This window comes from Panthera uncia (assembly GCF_023721935.1).
Source record: "Panthera uncia isolate 11264 chromosome B2 unlocalized genomic scaffold, Puncia_PCG_1.0 HiC_scaffold_24, whole genome shotgun sequence".
NCBI classification, from domain to species: domain Eukaryota; kingdom Metazoa; phylum Chordata; class Mammalia; order Carnivora; family Felidae; genus Panthera; species Panthera uncia.
In genome coordinates this window covers 104,355,379-104,383,296 of record NW_026057580.1, presented here as the reverse complement: position 1 = coordinate 104,383,296, position 27,918 = coordinate 104,355,379, and the positions used below count along the sequence as shown (strand labels likewise).

The window sequence follows — 27,918 nt, the reverse complement described above, 5'->3', positions numbered from 1 at the left end:
ACGTAACCGGACAGGAAAAGCCCCGCCGCCGCCGCCGCCGCCGCGCCGGAGACACCGACCGCGGCGGCAGCAGCAGCAGCAGCAGCGAGAGGCAGAGGCGGCGGCGGCGGGGAGAGCACGGCCAAGGCTGCCCAGCGGTGCCTCCTCCACACCCCCCGCCGCAGCAGCACCGGCGACAGGTAAGCACGCAACGCCTCCACCTCCCGGGGCCGGTGCCCACGTGCCGCCCCCGGCCCGGGCTCCGGGAAGGCGGAGGGGGGGCGGGGGCCACCGGAGCTCGCAAACGGTTCCGGCACCAACGGTGGCAACAAAGAAGAATGACCCCCGTCCCGGGGCTCCGGGTGAAGGCAGGCGGAGGGCCCGGACCACACGGGGACCCAGTTCTGGGAAGCGAGGGCAGGGGCGCCCCGCGGGGGCGGGGGCGGCTGCGCCTGGCGCCGGGGCTCTGGCCGCCTGACAAAACCATCCCCCGGAGCCAGGCGGCGGCGAGTCGGCGGCGGCTCCATCCGGGGCTTTGCGGGAGGGGGAGGGGACGGAAGCCGAGAGGGCGGGCGGCGGATCGGAGGGAGGGAGGGAGGAAGGGGAGGGGGGCGATTCGCGTTCCGTTCCCCGTTGCCGGTCCCTCCCTTCTCGCCGCCACCGCGAAGTGCGTCCCGAGCGGCGGCGGCCGGTGAGCGTCCCGCGCTGGAGCCCCGAGAGGCGGGCCCGTCAGGTGCGTAATCCTTCCGACGCCTCGCCGCCGCCTCCTGCTGCTGCCGCCGCTGCTTCTTCGGCGGCAAGGCCGCGAGCTGCGGAAGTGGGTTTGGGGGAGGGGAGCGGAGACGGAGGGGGAGGGGAGGGATCCGGTCCGACCGGAGCAGGCCCGGCCTCTCTGGCGCTTCTCCCAGCTGCAGCGGCTCCTACAGCTGCTGCCGCTACTGCTGCGGCTCCGCCTCCCCGCTCGCGGGCGGGGGCGCGCACGCGCGCTTCCGGCCTCCTCGGGTCTCGCGCTGTCTTCGGCTCTCGCGCGCGCTCTTCCCCTGGCCCTGTCTGACCACCCCCCGCCCCCGGCGCCGGAGCTGTTGCGCCAGCCGGGGCGTTGCGCACGGCGTAGGCGTCGGCATTGTGTTAAACTCCGCGGGACTTGGGGAGAGCGCGCGCGCGCACGCGGGACCGAGGGAAGCGGAGAGCGTGCGGCGTGGCCGGAGTGCGTCGCCCCTCCCCTCCCCTTCCCTCAGCCCCTCGGGTATGGGGGCGGGGCCGGGGTGCGCGGCGCCCGGGCCCGTCGGGCCCCTGCCGGTCTAGCCGGCCCCGCCCCCGGCCGGGCCCCCGCCCCCCCGGGACGGGGCGGGGCGAGGCAGGACGCCGCGGCCGTTGGGCCGCTCCCCTGCGGGCGGGGTAGATGGAGGCCTCCCTGGGCGCCGCCTGGATGGGCTGCTGCGGCCCGGGCTGCGGGTGTGGGCGCGTTAGGCCGGCAGGCTCGGGCTTCCGCTCCACGGGCAATCTGCGCCTCCGCTGAGGCCGAGGTTAGCCCGGAGCTGCGCTGTGGTTTCTGGCTGCTTTGCCTTGGGGTGTGGGACCGGCGTCCGAGCCGCGCTCCCCGCCAGCGCGGCCCTCGTCGCCCACTCCCCCACTCCCCCGCCCCAGGGCTCTGAGAAGGGGAGCTTGGGGGCGCGGAGGCTGCTTCCCCGGCCCGAGGCGTTTTTCCTGTATAGCGGAACCCCCAAACCATTGATTTTTTAAACAGGCTAAAAAGAGAACTGATAAGGTTTTTGTCGCGTTTAGCTGGTAGTGAAAGGAGGCAAGAGGAAAGCAAGGGTAGCAGGGCAGGCAAGAAAGTGATTGGGCCGGATGAAAATGCAGATAGTTTTTGCTAGGCCAATTGACTGCGAGAACTTGGAACTGCTGAACTCCTAATTATGCCTTAGGGAAATACCCCCCACCCCCGCCCCACCGCTGCAGTGTTCATTTGCTCTTCATCAAATACAATGGTCCCACTTAGTGTGTGTTTCCATTCTATTCATTTTTATAAATTTTTGTTGCAGTAAAGCATAAAAAAGGTCAGAATTACGAGTTCACGGGCTCACACGGAGCTCCGGGGTGCTCTGGGTTTCCCTAAATGGGCTGCACTGTCCTTTTTAGGACAGATCATCTATGTCGACCCTGACGGAGCACGGGAGCAGGATGTACATTATCACTAGCATTTTAGTCTGAGAGGCCTGAAGCTTCAATAGGAAATCAGAATTAAGACATTTTAAGTCCTCCGATTTATTACAAAGCAACATTCGTTGTTCAAATAGATTTTATTTTGCATTTTAAATAACAGGCCGTTATTAAATAATAGGATGTACATGCAGGCTGTTTTCAAACTGTTAAAAGGTAATTTTTGAGAAAAAAGCTCTAATACTGCATTCCTTCAAACTGGGCATTTCTCAATAAACTTGTGGTTTGTAGGTTATTTTCTAGCCAAAGAATTGACCCGTTAATGACACCATGGTAAGATCTCAAAGCACAACTTTATACCGGTGGTATTAAGTGCCACAAAATAGTAGTGGAGAAGACCATGAAAGGGGGACAGATAAACCGCCCCTAAAACTTTGCTGTAGTGTATAGTCCCACCACTTGACAGTTTTAAAGCTTCTCTCAAAGAGGGTGTAAATAAATGGTGCTCTGCAAACTTCTGCTGAAATACTCCAGCCGCAGAGTAAACACTGTGCATGTTTTAGGTCCACGATGACAATTTCTTTTTTCTCTTAAAGATTAATATGGGGGCGCCTGGGTGGCTCAGTCGGTTGAGCGTCTGGTTGAGCGTCTTGATTTCGGCTCAGGTCGTGATCTCACTGTTGGTGAGCGTGAGCCCAGGGTCAGGCTCTGTGCTGACAGCTCAGAGCCTGGAGCCTCCTTCAGATTGTGTCTCCCTCTCTCTCTGCCCCTCCCCTGCTAACACTCTGTCTCTGTCTCTCAAAAGTGAATAAACATTTTTTTTTTTTAAGTTTTTAAAGGTTAATATGAACTTTGCACTGTCCTCAAAGATCTATACCTTTTTAATGTAAAAATTATGTAAAATATAAAGTTTCATCCACCTTGACCTTTTAAGATGTGCCTTGTAAACGCTACATGTCCCGGAATAGGGGGATGCGCTTTCCCCAGCTTGAGACTTCCAGACCTGGAGGTAGAAAGTGAAGGAGGCCCCTAAGGCAGGTATGTGGCATTGGCTGGGGATCAGCTTTGCAGTTGGAGACCTGCCATCTCTTACCTGTCTGGTGCTGCATCCCGAGGCCCGCTGGCCTTTCCCTGAAGTCAACTTGGAACACTGAGCAAGTTCCAGCCTTGGAACCTGTGTGGTTCCAGCCTGTCACTGTAAAGGAAGGACTGCTGGTCTGCTGGAGACTTTACCATAAATTTCAGAGTGCACGCGGCAGAAAAGGGAATTTATCCCTTTTCCTGATTCCTTATGGTCGCTAAGTATGACTCTGAAAACCTAAAAGGGAATTGAGAGTTTTTATTTTCCCGAAGAAAAAAAATTATAAACATTCTAAGCATTAGCTTGAGAACATTTTCTAAGCCTTTTTTATGCTCAAGTTATATGTTTATTAGCAAATGAAACTTAAATAATTAAAATATTACTTTGAATCAATAGCAAATAAGAGCTAGTGTTTCACAATGCCAATATGCCATTGAGAGATGGAGCCAGTAGCCACAGAACCAGGAGTTGGCAGTCCAGGATATTTTAGGACTTTTTTTTTCCTGTGATGAAGGCCAAGTTAGGGGCTAGTATTTACACTCAAGCACATAATTCCCAGTTCATGTGGATGAGGTACACATCATATAACTTTCTGACTTCAAGAAAGCCCAGTGTGCAAAGACAGGAATTTATAAAGCATTTTTATGTATCTGACTGCTCACAAAATGGTTCTTTTTACTTTGTAAGAGGTTTTACTTTACAAGAGGTATAGTTCCATTAAATTTTGTACACGCCTAAGCTCTGCACCAAGCAAGGATGAACTATAAGAATCATCTGAGAATAGTTTCAAAGCATATTTGTGTTCCACACCATGCCTACCTAGATGCTTAGATTCTCTGAGCCCCAAAGTAATTTCTGAAAGGCGTTGTCTAAGTGTGTTCTACAGCCCGTTGTGAATCTCCAGGACCCCCCTCAGGGTTCCATGAGGTCAAAACAACTTGTTTAATAATAAGATGTGATTAGCCTTTTTAGCTGTTGACAAAATGAGTCAACGTTGGAAAGATCTGCATAACTCGATGAGCTGACATTTTCCAGTGACCAATGGGTGATGTTAAAAACTGTGCATAGGTAAAAGATCTGTTAAAAGAGCAAGATAGAGCAATGAATTTTCCTCCCATTAGAGTAGGAAATTTTCATTCATTATGTATTTTTAGATCGCACAGCTAAACTGTAAGAAACTGCAACTTACCAAGTTTTGGTGTAGTATCAAAGAAAAATGTCCACAATCACCTAGAAAAGCTATTAAAATATTTCTTTTTCCAACTGCATATGTGGGTGAGGTTGGATTCTCTTTGATATTCAACCAAAAAAGATATCACAACAAAGTAAGTGGAGAGGCAGAGTAAATGCAGAATCCAGTTGTCTTCTATTACAGAGATTTGTAAAAACGGCAAATTAAGTTTTCAATTCTGTGTGATCATATGTAGGTTTCCTTAAAGTTGATTATAGCATAATGCCTTTAGAATTATCGCTTCAATATCAAGTCTTTATTAGCCGTAAATCTCTGATTTGTGGCTCCTTGACACAGCCTATCCCGGAACTACCTCCTTCTGACCTTCACTTAGAAATCAAAAACTAATGCCAATGGTAACGTCAGCAGCACGTAATTGAAAAGGCAAACTCTTACAAAGTCAATGTTTTTCAAATTCAAAATAAGAGCTATTGATTAGTTTATGTCCCACCTTTTTCTATTTACCTTCAAGGAGGCTTGACTAAAGAAATGTTAAGAAAAATACATCAACCTGTCACCACAACTAATTAAGACACATTTCCTAGCTTTGAGATACAATTTAAAAACATTAAAATTCAAATGACTAGTCCCATTCAGGTTTACTTTATAGGCCCTAAATATTAATTATTAATAATACTAATTGAAAAAGCAGTTTTTTCATCATGATAAGTGGTCTGAACTACTTGAAAGAATCAATCTTACTTGTGGGTAGTGCTTTTTCTGTTACTGATGGGTCCTGTGCATTACAGTATTCATTTATGCTTCACTTAAATAAAATTAAGGACTTGAGAGGACCCTTTTAGTGCCCTTGAAATGGGTAGTCTAAGTGGTGTTTAGTATCTTAGGAGAGCTATTATCCTCAAAAAGTGAGTCATCAGTTCCCAAGCGCTGTTTTGGTCTTCTCTCCTTATACTGAAAACGTAGGAGGAGCTTGGGTTGTCAGAACATAATGTGATGGTATTTGTCCCATTCAGCCGCACCTCCAAACCATGAGTAACCTCCACCTTTGCTGTGTGCTGGAAGCTGAAAGCACTTGACATCTAGGGAGTGTTGCATTATCAGCGTGGGAAACAGTGGTGAGGCATTAAATAATATAAACGGTCATTTATACTTAGCTCTGGAAAGTGTTTTTTACTTATTTCCACATGTGTCTTACAACCTCTGAGTTTGCTTAAGGAAAAGAAAATTTTGTACACATGTACATGCATAAAGAAGGCATTCTACGAAAACCCACTTTTAAGAATGGTCTCCCCTCTCCATCTCCACTTTTGTTCAGTGCCTTTCTGCTCACTATTCTGATTTAAGAAAGACAAATGATTTTTTTTTATTTAGTTTTTTTTTTTTTTTTAAGTTCCATTTGTAGTGTTAATTGGTTGAGGGCTTTATATAGGTCTTCAGTTTCATGTCAGATTTCATGTCTGTCCTGGGTGACTAGGATTAATTAGTGACAGATCTGTGGAGCCAAGTAGTACAGAGGAAAACGTGTGAAATTTACACCCGGAAGACCAGGGCTCAGATGACTTCTGTTTGCCGTTATAACCTCTCTGAACTATCATGTAGTAATTTAATGTTGTGACTTTTGGAGTCAGATACACCCGGCTTCTCCAAAGACTCTCAAGACATAAATCACAGCAGGACTTCAGAGCTCCAGACCAATATAACCAAAGTATACTGCACACCTCTCCTTGGTCATCTCAAAAGTATCTTGGTCCCAGCACATCTGAACATAACCCTCGCGATCTTCCCCATAAAGCTGCCTTTTTGCCTGTCTTCCCTCTCCTGGTGGGAATCCCCACGATCTCTCCAGTCACACGAGCGAGAAATCTAGGAGTTATCTTGGACACCTCAATTTCCCCCACCCTTCTCCCTCTAACTCACCAACCGACTCCGTTGAGTTTTTATCTTCTAACTACGTTTCAAATCCTGTCCCTCTCACCCCATCTTGATGGCCACCACCCAGTCTGTCTTGTCTCTTCTAGACCATGGGAAGGTCTCTCCTCACCTGGCTCTTCACCACTCCCGCCTGCAGTGTGGCCATCCTGTCACTTCCGCTGCAGAATCCCCTCTGGTGCCTCCCTGTTGCTCTTAAGATAGGAACCGAAATCTTTAAGAAGACCCGAGTCTCCAACTTCACCTAGCCTATTCCTTTCTGGCTCTTTGCCCTTCAGCCACACGGACCTTCGTTCAGTTCCCCAGTTGCATCTTGCTCCCGCGTATCCTGGGGCCTTTGCAGATGCTGACCTCTGCCCGGAATACTCCATTCTTGCCCAGTTAACTCTTCTTCAAATATCTGCTTAACCAAGGTCTCCGCACAGAAGACTTCCCTGACCTCCAACTCCCAAATTGGACCCCAGTTCCTAATATTTTTCTTCACATTGTACATTTGTGTACTTGTTCGATTCTCCCCCTTGAACTCTGTCTGTATTCTGCATACCCTTGCATCCACTGTGCCTGGCACCTCAGAAGGCTTTCACCAAAAGCATGACGACTTCCCAGATCTGCGTCTTAGGAGCTGGCCTACATGTGGGCAAGTTACTTAACTTTTCTAACTCTGGTAGATTCTTTCTGGAGATAGATAGGGTAATTGGTCCTTGGTACATAATAAGTGGTCATTAATTATTAGTGCTGTGGTTATTAATATTATAATTAATACTGAATAGCGAGGAAATGATATACCATGGTATTGTTGAGGATTAAATGAGGAGTGTAAAGAGTATACTGTAAAGTATAAAGCACTATTCAGAACTTAATTGAAGTTCTGAAGTTCATGAAGAAGGATGAAGTGACATTTACAAATAAAAGACTTGGTTGGGGGCCTGGGTGGCTCATTCTGTTGAACACCCGACTCTTGGTTTCAGCTCAGGTCACGATCTCGTGGTTTGTGGGATCGAGCCCCGCGCTGGGCTCTGTGCTGACACTGACAGCGAGGAGGCTGCTTGGGATTCTCTGTCTCCCTGTCTGACCCTCCCCTTCTCGTGCGTGCATGCTCTCATTCTCTCTCAGAATAAATAAATAAACTTTAAAAATAAAAAACTTGGGGCATCTGGGTAACTTAGTTAGGCATTGGATTTTTGATCTCAGTTCAGGTCTTGATCTCAAGAGTCATGAGTTCTAGACTCACGTTGGCTTCCATGCTGGGTATGAAGCCTACTTAAAAAAAAAATTTTTTTTCAAAAACTTTTGCTAAAATATAGCTCCCTTTCCATTGATGTGACTTTTTAGGTTAGTCTAGGATCATCAGAAATTTAACTTCCCGCACAGCACCCAGCTAGTCAGAGGCCAAGCCATGTCTGGCACTCAACATTCTTCTCTCTGAACATATAGTTATTAACAAACATATAGTTTTTTTAAACATCAGACAATATTCTAGGTACTTGGAATAAAGTAATAAATGATAAATAGGACTCCATGCTGGCTTTCTGGAAGCACCAGGCAGACATAAGTAGACTGGCATGTTCACAGGTGCTCCAGAGGGAAGGAGAGCTTCCTGATCTTAAGGACCTGGAAATTCTGCAGAGGACAAATAGTGCTGGGGCTGGGGGGCGGTAAGTGGTGAGTCCCTCTGGAGGTGGCACGTTCGAAGGTCTGGCACAGAGGTTCTAAGGCCCCCTTCAAACGGGCCTCCTTTCCCGACAGTGGGAATAAAATCAGGGGCTGAACTCAGCTTTGAGAGCGAGGCCTCTGAGCAGGGAGTGTTGCAAACTGCTGGGAGCCCAAGAATGGCCTGGGCTTCTGGACCTTCTGGTTGTAAAGAAAAATGCCCCTCTTCAGCTTTATCTCATTTCATCCAGCTTTTCCAAAGTGAGCGAAATAACATCACTTTGTCTCCATGATCATAAACATATTCAGATGAAACTGGGCTTTTGGTGATGCTTGAATTTCTGAACAAGTTGGATACTTGATCACTTCATAAAGATCATCAAGTAGATAATCTTATATCAAGAAAAGAACCAGGCACAATTTAATGTCATAAAATAAAATTTCATGTAGTAATTTTTTTGTGCATGAGAAAATTTATTCCCTATAATGAATATAGTGCCAACAACCCTTCCTTCAGAAAAGTATTCTGACCTTATGTCTTTTCTACCCATTTATATTTAGAAGTCCCCCGTCCTACAAGGTACCTGAGTAGCTCAGTCAGTTGAGCATCTGACTCTTGATTTCGGCTCTAGTCATGATCTCACAGTCATTGGATTGAGGAGCCCCACTCCAGGCTCTGCACTAGGTGTGGAGTCTGCTTGGGATTCTCTCTCTCTCTCTCTCTGTCTCTCTCTCTGCTCCTTTCCCTTGCTTGCATGCTCACTCTCTCTCTAAAATATATATATATTTTAAAAAAAAAGTCCCCCATCCTACAGGGTATGTGAATATTTTATGACTTTTCTTGCAGAATAAAGAGGGACTGATACTGTTGGACCCCTAGTTTTGAGGTTGGTTGATTGGCTTTTAGTAGGTCTGTGAAATCGTAAAGTCTGGAAACCATTAGTTTGGATCAGCACGAGAGTATGTTGTGCAGAGTTAAGCAGGGGTTGGGTCATGCAGGGCCGGGTAGGCGGTGCTGAGGAATTTGGGTTTCATCCTAAAGGCAGTAGGGAATCGCAGAAGGACTTTAAGCTGGTTAGTAACATCAATTTGACCTTTGGAAAGATCATCCTGGCTCTTCCCTGTAGATGGATTCAGGGGCAAGAGCTAGAAATGAAGAGATGAGTAGGGAGGCAGAGCTAAGGTGGTGGGGGTAAGGAGTTGAAGTTGGTGAGCCCCGGGTGACTGACTGAGGAGTGAGGGAAGTGAGACCCTAAGTGGAGTGGAGATCCCTGCCTTGGTCAAAGAGTGGATGGCTGTGCCGTGCAGTAAGCTAGGGATACAGAAGGAGCAGGTTTGTGTCCGTGGCTTTTGTTGTCTTTGGGGGAGATGAGGGTGAGGGGAAGGGGGACTTGAGTTGTCTTGCCTATCCTGAATTGAGGGGGTGCTGCGGTAAGGCCCAGCGGAAGTGGATTGGATCCCCACAGGGAGTCCACGGAATGAGAAGCAGGCTGTGGACAAAAGGCAGAGGGACATCAGCAAAAGAGGAATCCTTGGTGGAGATTAAAATAGAACAGGCAGAGGTGATAGAAAACCAAAGCACAGTGGCCTCAGAGCCCAAGACAGTATTTATGGAGCAGGAGGAAGGGTATTAAATGCCGCAGAGAGGTCGAGTAAGCATACTCTGTGGGGCTGGGGAGCAGAGGTCCTCTGTGACCTTGCTGAGCCATTCCAGCGTGGGGAATGGTGGGGGGTGGGGGCACAGGAGTGATGCTGCTGGTCAGCAGTTGGTGGGAAGGGAAGAGCAGACATCCATTTCCACAAAGGGGGGTGACCTCCACCAGGACCACCCCCCCACCCCCCCCCCCATAAAAGATTGCCGTCTCAGCCAGTGCAGCATAGGCTGCACGGAAATGGCTCTGAAGGGGCCTTGAGGAGGAAAGAAGACTTCAGAAGGCAGTGCTGTTGGCTGGGGGGCACTGCCTGAGATGCCCCCAGGCTTGGGGACACCCCCCCCCACTCTGTCTTCTCGGACTCATTCACATGTGTGAGACTCTAGGGCGGAGTCTTATTTTTCTCCCTGAGAAAGGTTTCTTTGGTCTCTGAAGTACGATTCTTAAAAATGTACACGGTTTTGTGTTTCCTCTGTGAATCTGGAACATTCTTCCCATTTTCCCTCCTCTTGTTTGGTTTTTTCCCCCATCCCTGAGACCCCTGTACATGTGTTCTTCCCTCTATCTGTAAAAGGCATGTTCAGTTTGTTTCCTATTCTAGATTGAATAGGAGATCTCTAAATTGAGATCCTAAAATAACTGGTAGACTCCCTTAAAAAAAGAAACATCTCATAGTTTTCTCATAGCTTAATTCTTATGGTCTTAAAGAAAAAAAACATACGTTTGTTTGTGGAATGAGAAGCCCTTCCTTTTGCTCTACGGAAGGAGAGGCTACATATCCATTAATGTAAGAACAAAAACTTCAAAGTCCTGTCAAACACTGATCAGTTTGATGACCTTAAAACATAAAATTCTATGTCAGAAATCTCTGTAAAACGAAATTAAAAGAAAGTGAGAAAAACATTAGCGACATGTGGTAAAGGGCTCGTTTTTATTACGTTACAAAGGGTTTTTACAGATCAATAAAAAGACAAACAACCTGATTGAAAACCAGGCAGAGCTCATGAGGGGAATGCAGGAGGAAATGTAAATGATCGATAAACACAAAAATATACTTCCTCTCATCATTAAATCCATAGAAGGTAGGAAAATGAGTGTGGATTTGGCAAAGATTCTCAAAGACGTGGCCATAATACCCAGTGTGGCCAGAGTGTGGAGAAAGTGGCAGAGGGGGTTGGTGGATGGACAACACACTATTGTGTGTCCGTGATATTTGAATTTCTCGTAACAAGTACATATACTTAAAAGCAGCGATAAAAACAATATTTCCGAAGGGAGCCTGGGTGGTTCAGTCGGTTAAGCGTCCGACTCTTGATTTTAGCTCAAGTCACGATCTTGCGGTTCGCAGTTCGAGCCCCATGTCGGGCTCTGTGCTGAAGTCACAGAGCCTGCTTGGGATTCTCTCTGTCTGCCTCTCTCTCTGCCCCTTCCCGGCCTGCTCTCTCACTCAAAAAATAAATAAACATTGTTTTAAAATGTTGTTTAATCATGTTATAAGAGAATATAATAATATTTCCGATTAATTGTAAACATACTTGCACATAGCACGTCCCAGCAAATCAAATGACCTGTTGAAATCTCACTTCTTGCGCTTTCTGATTCTATAATCAAGAGCAAATCAGCTAACCTCTCAGCCTGTTTCCTCATATATAGAATACGAATAGCAGTACCATAGCGTGAAATTAAACGAAGAGCATATGGAAATGAATGGTCAAGGAAACACTCCGTAAATAACAGCCACTCTTGTCATCATCATCAAGAAATAAATAGTAATATGTTCTCGCACTTGAAGCTGCTGTCTGTCCGTGAATGACACCTGAAACCACCTAAACATGTAGGGAACCATGATCAGAGACAGAACACGTGAAATAGTGTTCGCAGGTCACTCTTCGAGGTGTATTATACTTTCTTGTAGAGAAAGGCAGGTTAGTAGGATGGAAAAGGAAGTCGTCTGGCACTTTTCAGAGAACAGCCTTGAAGGCGAGCTTCTAAAAGTTATATCCTGGTGGAGGTCAGGTTCGAGTGATGTTTCTTTGTAGTCCCTGCCACCCTGCAACCTGGCACCATCTCTTCTTTTCATCACGAACCCCAGGCCTCGTTTTCTGTGTCCCCTACCTAATCTTAGCGCTTTCCCCTGCACAGGAAATATTGGGGGACGAAGGTCCTGATGCTTTTCACAGATTTGAGCGTATAACTGAGCCCACGGTGTAGGTCTGGGTACCCAAATTGCTGCAGCCTTAAGTGACCCTCCTGCCTTTCATGTTTGGATGTAACTCTGGGTAGAAAACACAAGACTTGACATCCTCCAGTCTTGCCTTGTGACCTGATCGGTCTCTTATGATATTAATCCGTCTCGTTCATTCCTTTCAGGTAACACTTATTAATTTCTCAATCTGCCAGATCATCCCTAGAACAGGAAGGAGAGTGGGGAGATCAGTACCAGCTTAGTAAGAATTGCCATGGTCTGTTTTTTTTTTAAAGCTTATTGATCATGATCATGTATTCTCCAAACTAGCTTTCCCAATTCTGTAGTTAAACATCATAGTTATCCTTTTTTTTTTTTTTTTTAATCTGGCTAATTAATTGATGTGTGGTGGGTTTTTCTTTTTTTTTACTTTTTATTTTTAGACAACTATAAATACACGTGCAGTTGCAACAAATAATAGAGATCCCGCAAGCCCTTTACCGAGCGAGTTTCCTCTAGTGGAAACTCAGTAAACTGAGTTTCCTACTTGCTAAACTGTGCTCCCACATCCCGGCCAGGGTGCTGACGTTGACACAGTTGAGCTGCAGAACATTCCTATCACACGGATCCTTCATGTCGCCCTTCTGAAGCCAAACGCATTTCCCTCCTGCTCCCCTCACCCTCTGTTACTAATCTGTTCTCTGTTCCTATGATCTTGAAGAATGTTAAATACATAGAATCATGCAGTATGTGACCTTTGGGGATTGGCTCTTTTCCCTCTGCGTAATTCACCCACCTTGCTGTATGTACGTATCAGTAGTTCATTTCTCCTTGCTGGCTGTGCTGTTTCCTGTGGTGTGGGCATACCACACTGCTTAACTGTTCATCCGCTGGGGGACACCTGGGTTGTTGCTAGTTTTTGACTATTAGGAATAAAGCTGTTGTGGATATCCACGGGTAGGTTTTGGTGTGAACATAAGTTTTCATTCTCTGGGATAGATGTCCGTGAGCATAATTGTTGGGTAGGACGGTAGTTCCATATTGAGTTTTTCTAAGAAACTGCTCTTCTCCGCAGTGGCTACACCATTTTACGTTCTCCCCAGCAGTGTTTGAAGAGTCTGCTTCCTTGACATCCTTGTCAGCATTTGGTGTTGCCATTACTTTATTTTGGCCATTGTGATAGGTTTATAATGAAATCTCATCGTGGTTTTCGTTTGCTTTTCCTTAATCGCTAATGATGTTGGCAATCTTTTCATGTGTTTATGGACCATTTGCATATCCTCTTTGGTGAAATGTCTCTTCAAGCCTACTGCCTATTTTCTGAATAGATTTTTTTTTTTTTCCTGTTGGGTTTTGAGAATTCTTTGCATATTCTCTATATACCTATCCTTGGTCAAAAGGTTTGCAAAGGTTTTCAAATATTTTTCTCCTGGTCTTTAGCTTGCCTTTTCAGCCTCTTTTAACAGGACCTTTCACAGAAAAAAAATTTTTAATTTTAATGAAATCCGACTTACCATTTTCTCCTTTTATGGATTATACTTTTGATGTTAGGTATAAAAACTCTGTATCTAATGCTAGATCCCTAAGATTTTTCTCCCATTTTTTTCCCCCGAAAGTTATAGTTGGGTGTTTTACCTTGGAGTCTGTAATTCATTTTGAGTTAATTTTTATAGAAGGTATGAAACTTAGGTCAGAGCTCTTTTTTTTTTTTTTTTTTTTTTGGTCTATGTCCAGTTTATCTACGCCATTTGTCAAAAAGATTGTTCCTGCACTGAGTTGCTTTTGTGAGTTTGTCAACAATCAGTTGCGTGTATTCATGTGGATGCTCATCAGCACTGGGTGCTCATTCTGTCTCACTGGTCTGCATGTTTGTCCCTTCGACAATACCACACAGTCTTGGACACTAGCTATCTGATGCATCCTGAATTCTGGCTGACTCATCCCAATTCGTTATTCTTTTTAAAAAATTATTTTAGCTCTTCTGGTTTCTTTGGCTTAACATTATACATTTTACAATATCCCTATCTATAGCAACAAAAAATCTTGCTAGAATTTTAATAAGAATTGTGTCAAACCTATGTACAGACTTGAGAAAAATTTATGTTCTTACTGAGCCTTCCTAACTGTAAATATGGTACACCTTTCCATTTTGTTAGATATTCTTTGATTTTTTTTTCCCTTCAGTGTTATAGTTTTCAACATACATGTTTTGTTAGTCCTATACATGTTTTGTTAGATTGACACATATGTATTTCAGTTTTTGAGTGATTGTAAATGGTATTATATTTCTAATTTCAGTGGCCACCAGTTCAAAGTTAGTGTATAGAATTACAATTGACTTTTTACATGTTTATCTTATAGCCTGTCTGTGGTGTTGCCAAACTCATTTATTAGTTCCAGGCGTTTTTTTGTAGATTCCGTGGGATTTTTTTCTGCATAACAACACTGTCATCTGGAAATAAGGACAGTTTTAGTTCGTGTGTTGTCTTTTATTTCCGTTCTTCCTTTATTGCAGTGGCTAGAACTTCCAGTACTATGTTCAGTACTGAGAGTGGGCAACTTTGCTCATTCACAGTCTTAGAGAGAAAGCATTCGCTGCTTATAACATTGAGTCTACTGTTAGGTATAAAGCTGATCTGTGTGTAGTGAGCTGTTATAAATACTCTTTGCGGGAAAGGAGCAGTCTCCTGATTTGATGAACCGTCCCCTTTAGAGGCACTTCCCCTGCTGGAGATAGATTCAGGCCAAGTGGTTTGCTACGGTAAAGTGTAAGGAATGAAGACCTTAGAATCCGGACTCAGAACACGCAGATTTAAATTTTGGCTCCCCTGCGTTGGAGCTAGATGGCCTGGGCAAATTATTTACACCTCTCAAAGCCCAATTCCTCCTCCACAAAAAAGGGAGAAGAGCACCCTCCTCCGTCCTGCCTCCGGGAGTGCAGGCATCCAGGGGAGTAATTGTATCACTGCCAGGGGCAGCCCTGCCCACACTGTAGGAGCTGGAAAACTGCCCCAGTTTAGTGAGATCTTCACTGTACCCTGCTGTGGCCCCACCCCAGCACCTTAATTGGCCTCTGTGGAAGTCTTGACAATTTCTGATAGGTCGTTAAAATTTGCATTTGGAATCTTAAACTATAAGACTAGCGGATCTGGGGGTGTTGGCTGTCCCAAGAGCAGACAACTGAGTCCGTTTCTTGGGCAGATCACGTAATCCCCCGATTCACGGTCAGTGTCGTCATCTGTAAAATGGAAGTGAAGACAGAGTTACTTCAGCGGGCTGCTGCGAAGACTGAGTGAGTTTACGTAACATTGTTAGCATGACACGTTAGCTGTGATCGTTACTGTCGGTGACTGTAAAAAAGGACACATACTTACTTGTGAATCACCTTTCTTAAAAAAAAAATTGTTTGCTTTGCAGATTTTTAAAAAAATGGATTTGGCCAACCATGGACTTATTCTCCTGCAACAGTTAAACGCTCAGCGAGAGTTTGGTTTCCTGTGTGACTGCACGGTTGCCATCGGCGATGTGTACTTCAAGGCACACAAATCAGTTCTTGCTTCATTCTCCAATTACTTTAAGATGTTGTTTGTCCATCAGACCAGGTAACTAACGTGGTTGATAATAATCTAATGACTGTAGACGCTGAACTTCCATGGCCCTCTTTCCCTCTGAACCTACTCTTTGCCCATCCAGACCATGGGTCTCACCTCCTCTCCCTGGAATCCTAGGCTCCCAGGCTCCCAGTTTTCCCTCGTGACCTCACTTGCCAACCTTGCTCATCTTGGTTACTCATGCTTTCAAGTAGCCATTGAGAATCCCTGACCTGCAAGCCCTCAGCGTGCGCCCCCCACCCCTCCCACCCCACCCCACCCCTCCCACCCCACCCCACCCCCACCCCGGCTCCCCGGACCCTGGCTGGGTGTCCCCTGCACGGCAGGATCGACAGCGGCCTCCTGGATCCCTTTCTCCCACTCCTCTGGCCCCACCCCCACCCCCGAGTCTCCCCAAACACACACCCCTGAGTCTCCCCCGCCCCCCCATGCCTTTCCCAATCTTTATCCTGGTCTGCCAGTCTAATGGGAAGCTTGAGGGCATGAATTCCCCAGCTTCCTTCTTTTTTTTCTTAAAACATCTTAATCTCCCTCCGTATCTCTGCTTGGTTTTTCCTTCCCATCTCTCCTGCCTCGGAGAAGAGGACCCTGGATGTCCAAGGAAAAGGGATCTTCCTCCAAGCGTCGTGCTACCAGATCCCGCCTCTTACTTTTTTGTTCTGTACTTTTCACCGCGCGCTGTCTCCCCACGTTCGAGTCCCCGAAGGATCCACGCCCCCAACACCCAGTGGTGCCATCTACTTGACTTACAGGGCAGTTTGTCCTTTATTTCACTGTGGAAGTGTTCAGAGGGCGAACCGCAGCCTAGCTCGTGCGCCCCCCACCCCTCGTCCCCGCTGCCACCGCCGTGTCTGCCCCATCTCTACCGAAATCATTTCTCAAACGTCACCTCTTGATCAAAACCACGGCTCTTTTCTCAGCCTCTGGCATCTCAGCCTCAGTCCTAGGCAGCATTTGCTGCCTGCTGTTTTCTTCCTCTCTCGGGGTTGTTCTCTGTGCTTTGACGATGCAGAATGTCCCGTTCTCCTGCCCTGTGGGAGCTGTGCTGAGTTTTGGTCTTGGGCCCTCCATGCTTCTTTCCATATGCACTCTACCCCAAGGCGAGCTGCTAGTGCTCCTGGATTTTGCCTCTGCTGGAAACCACCAGTTTACAGCTCTGGCCTTGACCTTTCTCTGTGGCCTCCAGAACTCTGCTTCCCAAGGCCGTGAGGCTGGCCGCTCGTGGGCTTGAATGGAGTTATGTGCCGGTCTGAAGTGGAGTTAGGCCTTCCTGGGTCGTTCCCTGACCTCCCTGTTGATCTCCAGGTGACCTGTTCTTCAAATCGCTCTAAAACCCTATCCTCTGGTCCCCTGAGCCATGTTTCCCTCACGCCCCTTTTGCATTAGTCCTTTCCTTCCCCTTCTCACTTCCTTCCATTTCCTAATCATTTTCCACGACTGTGAGATTAATATTTCTGAACAGTGCTTTGACTGTAGGACGCCTTGGATCAGAAATCCCCTCCGTGGTGTTACTCCTTTGATCACAAACCTGCAGGATCGCCTCCGCACATCAAAACAGCACACACGTTCCTTGTTCTCTTTCAAGGCCCCTCAGGCTGGCAGCCTGACCTCCAAGCCCCCTTGGGACCGCCCCTCCCACCAGGCCACTCCACTCCATCAGCCCAGCCCCCCCCCCATCCAAAGTGATCAAAAGCCACTTCTTTCCTCTCCCACATCTCCTAGCACTTTATTTTTGCCCTTTACAAGATCCACACATTTTCCCTGTGTTGTTCTTTGTGTATTTCTCTCCCCTCCTCTTTTGTAAGTTTCTTGAGGGCAGAGACTGGGTTTTACAAATCTTTTTGAAAGCCCCAGTGTATAGGTCCGGTATTTGTACATAATAGCCACTTGTTAAATGTCTGGAGGAGCAGAATGGGGAAACAATAGGAATAATGGCAAGCAGAGGTTGCTTTATCTCAGGCACTAAGGATGTTCCCTTTTAAGGACATGGAGACTTCATAACTAATGGGTACTTAGAAGTCTCCACACAATGAATGAAATTGTCTTGAAAGGAGGAAGATTTTCATTTGGGGGAGTAAAAGAATACAATATAATGAGTTTTAAATAGATGCAAGAAACTTAAATGTAGGGCAATTAAATGCCTTTGTAACAAGGAAATGTGGGATCTGTGTGGATAGGAGTCCCAAATGTAAGCAATCAAGTGTTGTTGTTGTTGGAGGAGGCACGCGACATTTCTCATGGACACCAAGCAAATCCTGGTCGAAGGCCAGAGGCACGCTTTTAAACCAAGGCATTTTTTGCAAGGTTGCTCTGAACAGCCACCTGACTACCCAAAAGGTGGACTGAAAATACGGTTTTTTGCACACTTGGTTTAAGCGTGTTTTAATGTCTGCAGAACCACTAGCCATATCTCTGTCTCGTGTGCAGCACTCTGGGAAGTTTTCAGTCTTGTAGAACTACAAACATAGAGCTCCCAAAAGTAAAACCGCAGAGGGGCAAGTTTTGCTAAGCACAACCTCCTGATGAGGTCGGACGTTATTTAAAATTCCTTATTTCCAAAGTTCATTAAGCCCATCTTTTACTTTGATATTCTAGTAAAGGAAAAATTAAAACTGAATTACGGTGAAAGTTTGCATGAAGGGCTCGTAGCTGTGCTAAAACTATGTTTTCCCCATAAAAGTGTTGTCTCAAGCAGACATCTGCAAATCAAACCACATAGGTGTAATTATCTCGTGGAGAGCTATGTGCTTCCAGAAGGACTTGGAAATGACTGAAGTCTGGCCCATAGCAAGCTGAGAGGTCTAGCTGCCTGGAAGGGAAAGCAGTCAGAGAGATGGCTGCAATGTGACCTAAGGAGCTTTTTTAAATAACTTTTTTTTAAGGGTCTCCATGTGTATATGTGTGCATGTGTACTTTTGCTTCAAGAAAAAAAAATTAAAGTCAAGAAATGAAGAGAGCTGGTTTCTGGGAACCTCCCTGGGCGCCGCATGAACTCCCAGAGATTCCCCGCCTCCCTCTCCCTGGTGTGTCCTCACCAGCTCAGTGGGCCACTTTGGGGCCCTTCTCCCTTCGGCCTGGCTGGGTCTCCCAGCCCCATTTCTCCCTTGCCTTCAGAGACGGCACACAATTCTTTAAAATCTGAGCTCTGCTGAGTCACCACCCTTTGTGGCACTAGACAGAGGACAACCTGTACAATAACAAATGAGGGGAAATGACAAAACTTATAACAAAATTTTGATGGAAAGAGGTCCTGCTTGGTAGTTCCCGCTCACAGATGCTGCCCCCGTTTGGATTTCTGCCCTTCCCTTTTCTTTTTGGGAAGCCACCGGTCCCTTCCTTCTGCCTGGAGGAACATTCCATCCTGGCAGAACAAGGGTGCCCTATAGTCTCCTGGGAGTACTTTGTACTCTAGAGGCCTATGGTTTCCCCGTTCTCAATTTCGGAGGGGATTGTTTGCATGATTAAAGTATTCTTCCCCACACATGATCCCTGAAGCTTTGTTTTGAATATTGAACTTCCCCAGAGCACCTAAAGGCATCCCAGTATACAACCCAGTATTGTTGGCAGTCGCCCTGTGCTTAAAGGGAAGACCCTGTGCTTAAAGGGAAGACCGCCTGTGTTTGCATTCCTATTTAAAGGAAGATAAATAAAGCATTATAAAAGACTCCAAAGGAAGATGAGTGAATGATCTGTGTGTCTTTTTAAAAAATAGAATCACATAAGCTCTGTTCTTTCTGCTGCTAAAGTGCTGCCACTTTTTATTCTTTGACTTTTCATACTTGGTAGTCAGAGGTTTTTCACATGACTATTGTATGCATTCATCTTGAAATATACACGTTGATAGCAAAACAGCAATTATTCAAATCTGTTGTGTCATAAATTGCTATGACAGTCACCTTTATTTATTTTTTTTTTTAATTTTTTTTTTAACGTTTTTTTTTTTTTTATTTATTTTTGAGACAGAGAGAGACAGAGCATGAATGGGGGAGGGGCAGAGAGAGAGGGAGACACAGAATCGGAAGCAGGCTCCAGGCTCTGAGCCATCAGCCCAGAAGCAGGCTCCGGGCTCTGAGCCATCAGCCCAGAGCCCGACGCGGGGCTCGAACTCACGGACCGTGAGATCACGACCTGAGCCGAAGTCGGACGCCCAACCGACTGAGCCACCCAGGTGCCCCAGTCACCTTTAAAAAAAATAGAATAAAATGTTAAATTTGGAAGAGCAAGGTATACTGTTACTATTTTAGCATGTTGGAAAATATTTATTATTAAGATAAACAGCTAAAGGAGACAAAAAGTTATAATACTAAGTGGTATAATAAAAAAAAAAAAATGATTAGGGGTGCCCAGGTGGCTTAGTTGGTTAAGCGTCTGACTCTTGACCTCATTCAGGTCTTGAGCTCAGGGTCATGAGTTCAAGCCCCGTGATGGGCTCTGCGCTGGACTTGAAGGTTACTTAAAAAAAAAAAAAATTATAAATTCTAAAGGCATTCAGGGAAGCTGCCTTTGAAGTTGAAAATGCATTGTCTATATTGTCTGTAGAATATAATTCACTGAGTGGATGATAGCACATACCTCATAATAATATATAGATAGATATCATTGCTTTCTAATGATGCATTAGAATTTCTGTCATTACTGATGGTTTAGGAAGAGTTCTTTGGGACTTGAGTATAGCTGCTTGATCAGAATGATGTTTCTGGAATGAGGCAAACACGAACGTCTAGAAGTTAGAAAATCAGCAATGCCACCATCTGCTTTAGGTGTCTCAGATAAATCACCTAACTTTTGGTGATCTCAGGTTCCAGATCTGTCAAATGGGAATAATCAGATCTGCCTTCAATGCCACATAGGATTGTTTTCATGCTGTAAACAATTTTGGTGTCACGGGTTTGGAATTAGACCAAGATTTAGTTAGACCCTCTTCCTAACTCTGTGGTTTTGAGCAAAGTAGGAATCTCTTTGAGCCTCAATTCCTCATCTGTAAAATGAGAATTAATGGCAACTTAATGAGATAATGCCTGTGAAGCCCAGTTGTAATTCTGGTGATGGTGATGTTTTGGTAAGTTGTCCCGGAACTGTTTTGTGATGCAATCTAGCAATACTGGGAAGGTGATCCGGCCCCGTTAGAGCTAGAATGTACCTCCATCTCTTAACGGTGCTTCCTCCTTCACGCTGGAGGGAGATCAGGGAGCTGCAGAGCACAGAGTCAGGTTTTCTTTTTCTTTCACTTTTGTTGCGTTCATTCTAGCCCAGGTCCACACACCCCCCCCCCCCACCCCCCATGTCATTTTACAAATGAAGAAACTTTCTTATCGGGTAGATTGCTTGATTTACTTTGAAAGATCACCTGCTGAGCTCTGGATGGCACTGGGTCAATAGGAGATGCCAAGACTTTTAGCCAAAGATCTCCTAGAGTCCTACATAAAAATATAGTGTGATATGATAGAAATGTACATAGATTAGGAGGAGAAAAACTTCTTCAAGAGTCTAGGGGCTAAGATGTCATATTTCTTTAATGTGAACTTTTTGGTTCTCAGTCCTCGAAAATCTATTTATCGTATTTCTCTCTGTTCTTAATATAATTAAATTACACAGGTACCAGTTATCTCCCTTGAGTATTCCATTTCACGAAACACTAACAGTAAGAAATGGGGAATGTTCTCGTTTCATTTGCCTTTTTTTTTTTTTCTCCAGAGTTCATGTTATCATTGGAGACGCGAGTTGACATTTCCTTACAAATTGTTCACTTGTTTCTTTCAGTGAGTGTGTCCGTTTGAAACCAACTGACATACAGCCAGATATTTTCAGCTATCTCTTACATCTGATGTACACGGGAAAGATGGCGCCTCAGCTGATTGATCCCGTTCGGTTAGAACAGGGGATCAAGTTTCTGCACGCTTACCCACTGATCCAAGAAGCTAGCCTGGCCAGCCAAGGAGCCTTTTCTCATCCCGACCAAGTTTTCCCGCTGGCCTCTTCCTTGTACGGCATTCAGATTGCAGACCATCAGCTGAGACAAGCCACCAAGATTGCTTCGGCACCCGAGAAACTCGGGCGAGACCCACGGCCGCAGACCTCCAGGATGAGCCAGGAGCAGGTGCCCGAGGCCCCACCGCTGTCTCAGCTGACGTCCAATCTGGCCCAGGTGAATCGGACACATCTGACTCCCTCGGACCCCCTGCAGACCTCGCTGTCTCCAGAACTCGTTTCCACTCCTGTGCCTCCCCCTCCCCCTGGGGAGGAGACCAATCTGGAAGCCTCTTCGTCCGACGAACAGCCCGCATCCCTCACCATAGCCCACGTCAAGCCGAGCATCATGAAGAGGAACGGAAGCTTTCCCAAGTACTACGCCTGCCACCTGTGCGGCCGGCGCTTCACCCTCCGCAGCAGTTTGCGGGAACACCTCCAGATTCACACCGGCGTACCTTTCACGTCCAGCCAGCCGGGAGAAAGCCGCGTGCCCCTGTCTCTTTGTAGCAACGCAGCCGACCTGGGCAAAGACACCATGGAAGTGCCTGAGGCTGGGATGATAAGCGACAGTGAGCTGCAGCACATCTCCGACTCCCCCATCATCGACGGGCAGCAGCACTCGGAGACGCCCCCGCCCTCGGACATCGCGGACATTGACAACTTGGAGCAGGCGGACCAAGAGAGGGAGGTAAAGAGACGCAAGTATGAGTGCACGATATGCGGCCGAAAGTTTATCCAGAAGAGCCACTGGAGGGAGCACATGTACATACACACCGGGAAGCCTTTCAAATGCAGCACTTGTGACAAGAGTTTTTGCAGGGCCAACCAGGCTGCCCGGCACGTCTGCCTCAATCAGAGCATCGACACGTACACCATGGTGGACAAACAGACTCTGGAACTCTGCACGTTTGAGGAAGGGAGCCAGATGGACAACATGTTGGTACAGACCAACAAACCCTACAAATGCAACTTGTGTGACAAAACGTTCTCCACTCCCAATGAGGTTGTTAAACATTCGTGCCAAAACCAGAACTCGGACGTTTTCGCCCTGGACGAGGGGCGGTCCATTCTGCTGGGCAGTGGGGACGCAGAAGTAACGGAACCTGACCACCCAGTGTTAGCTTCCATCAAAAAGGAACAGGAAACAGTGTTGTTAGACTGAATGTTACCTATCGTTTTAAAAACTGTCGTTTTTACAGAGACTGTCTCCTTTCCCTTGCCCCAATTCAGAACTGTAGTTCTCCATGGCATGATACAAACAGGTCCCTGGTCCCTTTGTCCACCTCACCCCCTCCTCCCCAACCCCAGCCCTTCCTCCGTAAAGGCTTTGTGCATTATAAACCTGGAACATGTTTACTTTAATTCAGGGGATATCGGAAAGATAATGGTCAGTAGTACTTATAAACTCAAATAGATTTTGAGACGTTTTAGATGATTTAAAAGCAAACTTGGAACTAATGAAGGGTCTATTAACAAAACACAACTAGAATGCAATTTGGTAAGCTAGAATTATGACTCTCCCTGGGTAAGAAGTCTTCCTTCCCAGAAAGTGTTGGAAAATACGGCATGCTTCTTAGAGATACAGCTGGGCTGTGTACTATGCAAAATCTAGGTGTGGGGGAAACTTTTAACCCAAGAAAACACTCTCAGTATTTATTCTCCAGGTGTCTTATTTCAGAATGCATCCTTTGAGATTATGTCCAGTCGAGAAAAATCATTAGTTAAGAAATCTACTTGAACAGAACACAAAAGAGAAAAAGTAATAATGTGATGGCAATCTTAATTTTTGGATAGAACATGACGAAGCTGTGAGTTGTGTGTGTTTGTAAGAGAAAATGTGTGGGTATTTGCTATAAACAGGTGAATTAATGCACATGCCTTAGCTAATTGCTGGCTTCTTTCAAAGTTGAACAGTAACAAAACTCTCTGTTTCGGTTTCTGACAAATCTGTCGGTTGTTTTAAAAATCACATTTGAAAGTCCTGTGCAGTAGATTGTCTTTCTGAATAGAAAATGACACGCTATTCCAGCAGTTGCCAGTGTTAAATCTGTTTTAGCACCAACCAGCTGCTTCAAATCAGTGTGTGCACGTAGGAATGTGGATCCTAGAGGGGAAGTTGTGAGCAAAGCATGTGGTAACTTTAATGACTTTAAAAGTTAATGCTAATAGTTTACTGGCAACATTTGTTGAAGCATCAAAAATGGCAAAGAAAAATCAGGACAAAAAACGCCTAATTGCTGATTGGAAAAAACAAAAACAAAAAACTACTTGATTTTGATGTTAGTCTCCACTTTTTTTTTTTTTTTTTAAACACCTGAAATTTCCTCCATTGGCCTGAAAGCAGTAAACTGTGCCCACGAATCTTTCCTTACGCCAATGACAGAATGGTCTCACAGGACTAAACAGGAGCCAGAAATAAGGACCGAAGGGGAAAGGGAAAAACAGTTCAGAGCTGTGCTGTACGTATATGTTAAAAACTGAATATCCCGTCATCCTGTTTCATGTATAGTTGAGTTCGCAGATTTGTACGTTTTTATACATACTTTCATGGAATAAACATTTAATTAAGTGAGTATTGTATTTTATCTGTGTATCAGTTCGTCTGCCCAAAAAGCAGAAGTAGAGACCAAGGCCTCTCTTTGCTGCTTCTCTCTGTCCATCTGCAGAACCGTGGGCGGGTCCCCTAACTTGAGCAGCATTTTCGACATCTGTAAAACGAAGACAGTGGCAATTGCTGGATCGTCATATTGTGGGAATCAAATAAGTCAACTGTATCCGAAAATGCTATGGACAGTCCAACCTTGGCCAGGAATGGATCTGAAAGTCCAACTTTCCCAAGGAAGAAAGAGACACCAAGAGGTGTTTACCTAAAAGTGACACACGTTCGTGCTGTGTAAACCTCGGTCCTTAAGTATTGAGAGGTTTCCACTGATTTCCTCTGTTGAAACTATATTCACATCTCCCAATTTATTTATTTTTTTTTTTTTAATTTTTTTTTTCAATGTTTTTTATTTATTTTTTGGGACAGAGAGAGACAGAGCATGAACGGGGGAGGGACAGAGAGAGAGGGAGACACAGAATTGGAAACAGGCTCCAGGCTCCGAGCCATCAGCCCAGAGCCTGACGCGGGGCTCGAACTCACAGACCGCGAGATCGTGACCTGGCTGAAGTCGGACGCTTAACCGACTGCGCCACCCAGGCGCCCCTCACATCTCCCAATTTAAATGAAAGTCTTGAGCCAAGTTAACTTCTCTGAAATTCTGTGGAAGGGGAAATCCAGGCATGCCTCACAGCCCTCCACAGCACTCCAGGCAGCCTCAAAGAGACATGGGATGTGGCCGGAGGCTCTTAAACAGCAGAAAGTCATGGGAATCACGAGGGATCTGGTGGGTGATGAGAGAGGGTAAGGCGCCAGCCAGCCCCAGCTCACTTCCCGCAAGTTGGTGGAGGGAGGAAGGGCAGGACCTGTGTTCAGCTATTCATTATGGGTGGGGTGCAGGGCTCTTAAGCATCTGTGGCCACCTCCCCTGGGACAGACCTGTCAGTTCCCTCCATACCCTAGAATGTTCCATGGCTGTTTAATCCCAGGAGGTTATAAATTTAACAATTTATTCTTAATTTTTGATGGTACTAATTTAAACAAGCTTTGCAAATTTCAGTCGATGATGTAATCAGTCCGAGCCCCTTAAGCTTCAGAAGTAACTTAAGCTGTCACTCTCCACGTTCTAGCCCCTATGAACACTACTGGTTCTATTTTCTTTTCATGGGGAAAACAAATTCATTCAAATTCATTCAAACGAAAACTCATTCAACAAATCGAGCTAAATCATAAATTTGTAAAGTATTGTAGGATTTCACTTTACCATGAGAAATATGGCTGTAATGGGAAGAAAACGTTGCCAAAGGTATTTATTGGGGCACCTGGGTGCCTCAGTTGGTTAAGCGACTTTTGATTTTGGCTCAGGTCATGATCTTGAGGTCATGAGATGGAGTCCCACACTGAGTTCCACGCTGGGTGTGAAGGCTGCTTAAGATTGTCTGTCACCCTCTCCCTCTGCCCTTTCCCTGCGCACGTGTGCTCTCTCTCAAAAAAAAAAAATATATTATTCTCCAATAAAACTGGAAATATATACATACATATATAAAGCGACTTTGGATAATGACCTAAGAATGGAGAGTGGAGTGGACTCCAAACCTTTTTAAAGTCATAGGGGGACACCTGGCTGGCTCAGTCAGTAGAGCATATGACTTCTTAAATTTTTTTATAATGTCAAGTTAGCTAACATACAGTACATACAGTGTGCTCTTGGCTTCAGGAGTAGATTCCCATGATTCATCACTTACATGCAACACCCAGTGCTCATCCCAAGTGCCCTCCTCAATGCCCATCACCCATTTTCCCCTCCCCCTCCCCCCCCCCCATCAACCCTCAGTTTGTTCTTTGTATTTAAGAGTCTTTTATGGTTTCCTTCCCTCTCTGTTTGTAACTATTTTTCCCTTCCCTTCCCCATAGTCTAAGTTTCTCAAATTCCACACGAGTGAAATCATATATCTTTCTCTGACTTATTTCACTTAGCATAATAGCTTCCAGTTCGATCCACATTGTTGCAAATGGCAAGATTTCATTCTTTTCCACTGCCAAGTAGTATTCCGTTCTATTTATAAGCCACATCTTCTTCATCCATTCATCAGTTGATGGACATTTGGGCTCTTTCCATAATTTGGCTATTGTTGAAAGTGCTGCTATAAACATTGGGGTACATGTGCCCCTATGCATCAGCACTCCTGTATCCCCTGGGTGAATTCCTAGTAGGAGCATATGACTCTTCATCTTGGGGTTGTAAGTTCGAGCCCTGTGTTGGGTGTAGAGGTTACTTAAAAATAAAATATTTTTTAAAAAATGTTAGGGGCTCCTGAGTGGCTCAGTCATTTGGGCATCTGACTTCGGTTCAGGTCATGATCTCAAGGTTCATGGGTTCAGGCCCCACATCAGACTCTGTGGTGACAGCTCAGAGCCTGGGACCTGCCTCAGAGTCCGTGTCTCCCTCTCTCTCTGCTCCTCCCCCACTTACACACACTCTCTCTCTCTCTCTCTCAAAAATGAATAAACATTAAAAAAAGTCATAGGAACCAGCCACTATTCCCATTTATAATCTCTCACAAGAAAGGGCAAGAGTTGAGGCATGCAAAATGAGCCCTTCATTTCAAAAGGTAAACCACTGAACTGCTATTAAAAAGATCAAGGCACTTAGAGGATAGTTGGGGAGAATGGTGCATGCAGGGTACTTCCTAAGACTTGGCTGGGAATTACAGTGGGAGCAGGGGAGCCCTCTTCACTCATTCATTAGTGATGAATGTCGAGACAAACTTATTCATATGGGGAGTGTAGGTTATTGGAATGGAAATTGTTCTTGAGGTTGACAGCATTTTTAGGACAATTTTCAGAATCCTCAAAATACTTTGCATTTTGCTTTGCTTTAGCTCTTCATTTTGGTCTGGAACAAATTATTGCACATCAATTAATCTGCCTTTTCCAGAACTAGCTCCTTAAACACAGCTGCAAGAATATCAACTAAACTGTTAATAGCCCTCAAAACAAAATAAAAAGTAGACCCAGAATATTTAATGTGGAAAAAAAATGGACCAGGGTGAAATGATAATTCTGTGTTTCAAGTCTCAGGTCGAAATACTTCCAAGCATAAAACATGGTTATTCTTTTTTTTTTTTTTTTTTTTAGACAGAGAGCACGAGCAAGGGAGGGGCAGAGAGCGAGAGGGAGACACAGAATCCGAAGCAGGCTCCAGGCTCTGAGCTGTCAGCACAGAGCCCGACGTGGGACTCGAACCCACGGACTGTGATATCATGATCTGAGCCAAAGTCAGATGCTTAACCGACTGAGCCACCCAGGTGCCCCTAAAACACGGTTACTCTTGACTCAAGCTTTTGCTGTCCTCTGGAAAATACATAATGACCTGTCCTGCCTAAATTCCCTAATGGTTATGAAGATCACTCCTTGGGAAGAACACAATATCCATGAAAGGGCGGAGCCAGGGAGAGTGAGATCCTGAGCTGGGTGTGTACTAGATGCTTTCATTTACTCCCAACCTTCCTGGCAGGCATGTGTCCTGTTTTTATAGATGAGGAAATTGAGTTCCAAAGAAATTAACCTCTCTGAGGTTATCCAGTCCAATAGAGACAACCAGGATTCCAAACCCCGTGTGGCTCACTCAAAAAGCAAAATGCTCTTTCTTCTACCCTAGAGATGTTCTACACCTAACATGCACCTTTGACCAGCCAGCCTTTAGCAATTGACAAGTCCTGTGTTGTAATTGACAAGCCTTTGATTCAGCAAAAAGCAAGAAATACAAAGCATGGTTTATCTTGCTCACCTGACCTACTTTGTTGCATTTGGTTTCAGACCTAAGTTTGTCCAAATTATATTATGAGGCGGGGGCGGGGGGGGGGGGAGATATTTTCCCAAATGTGCAAACATTTCTATGGGCTGG

General features: G+C 45.6%; 1 protein-coding gene across 1 annotated transcript; it reads left to right on the top strand.

Moving 5' to 3' along the window:
- The first annotated feature begins 106 nt into the window (after nt 1-106).
- On the top strand, nt 107-23,984 carry ZBTB2 (zinc finger and BTB domain containing 2). The gene is made up of 3 exons (XM_049653058.1): nt 107-179; nt 15,249-15,433; nt 21,203-23,984. The coding sequence occupies exons 2-3, from the start codon at nt 15,261-15,263 to the stop codon at nt 22,572-22,574; spliced, it is 1,545 nt and encodes a 514-aa protein (XP_049509015.1). The 5' UTR covers nt 107-179; nt 15,249-15,260; the 3' UTR covers nt 22,575-23,984.
- Nucleotides 23,985-27,918: the final 3,934 nt, after the last annotated feature.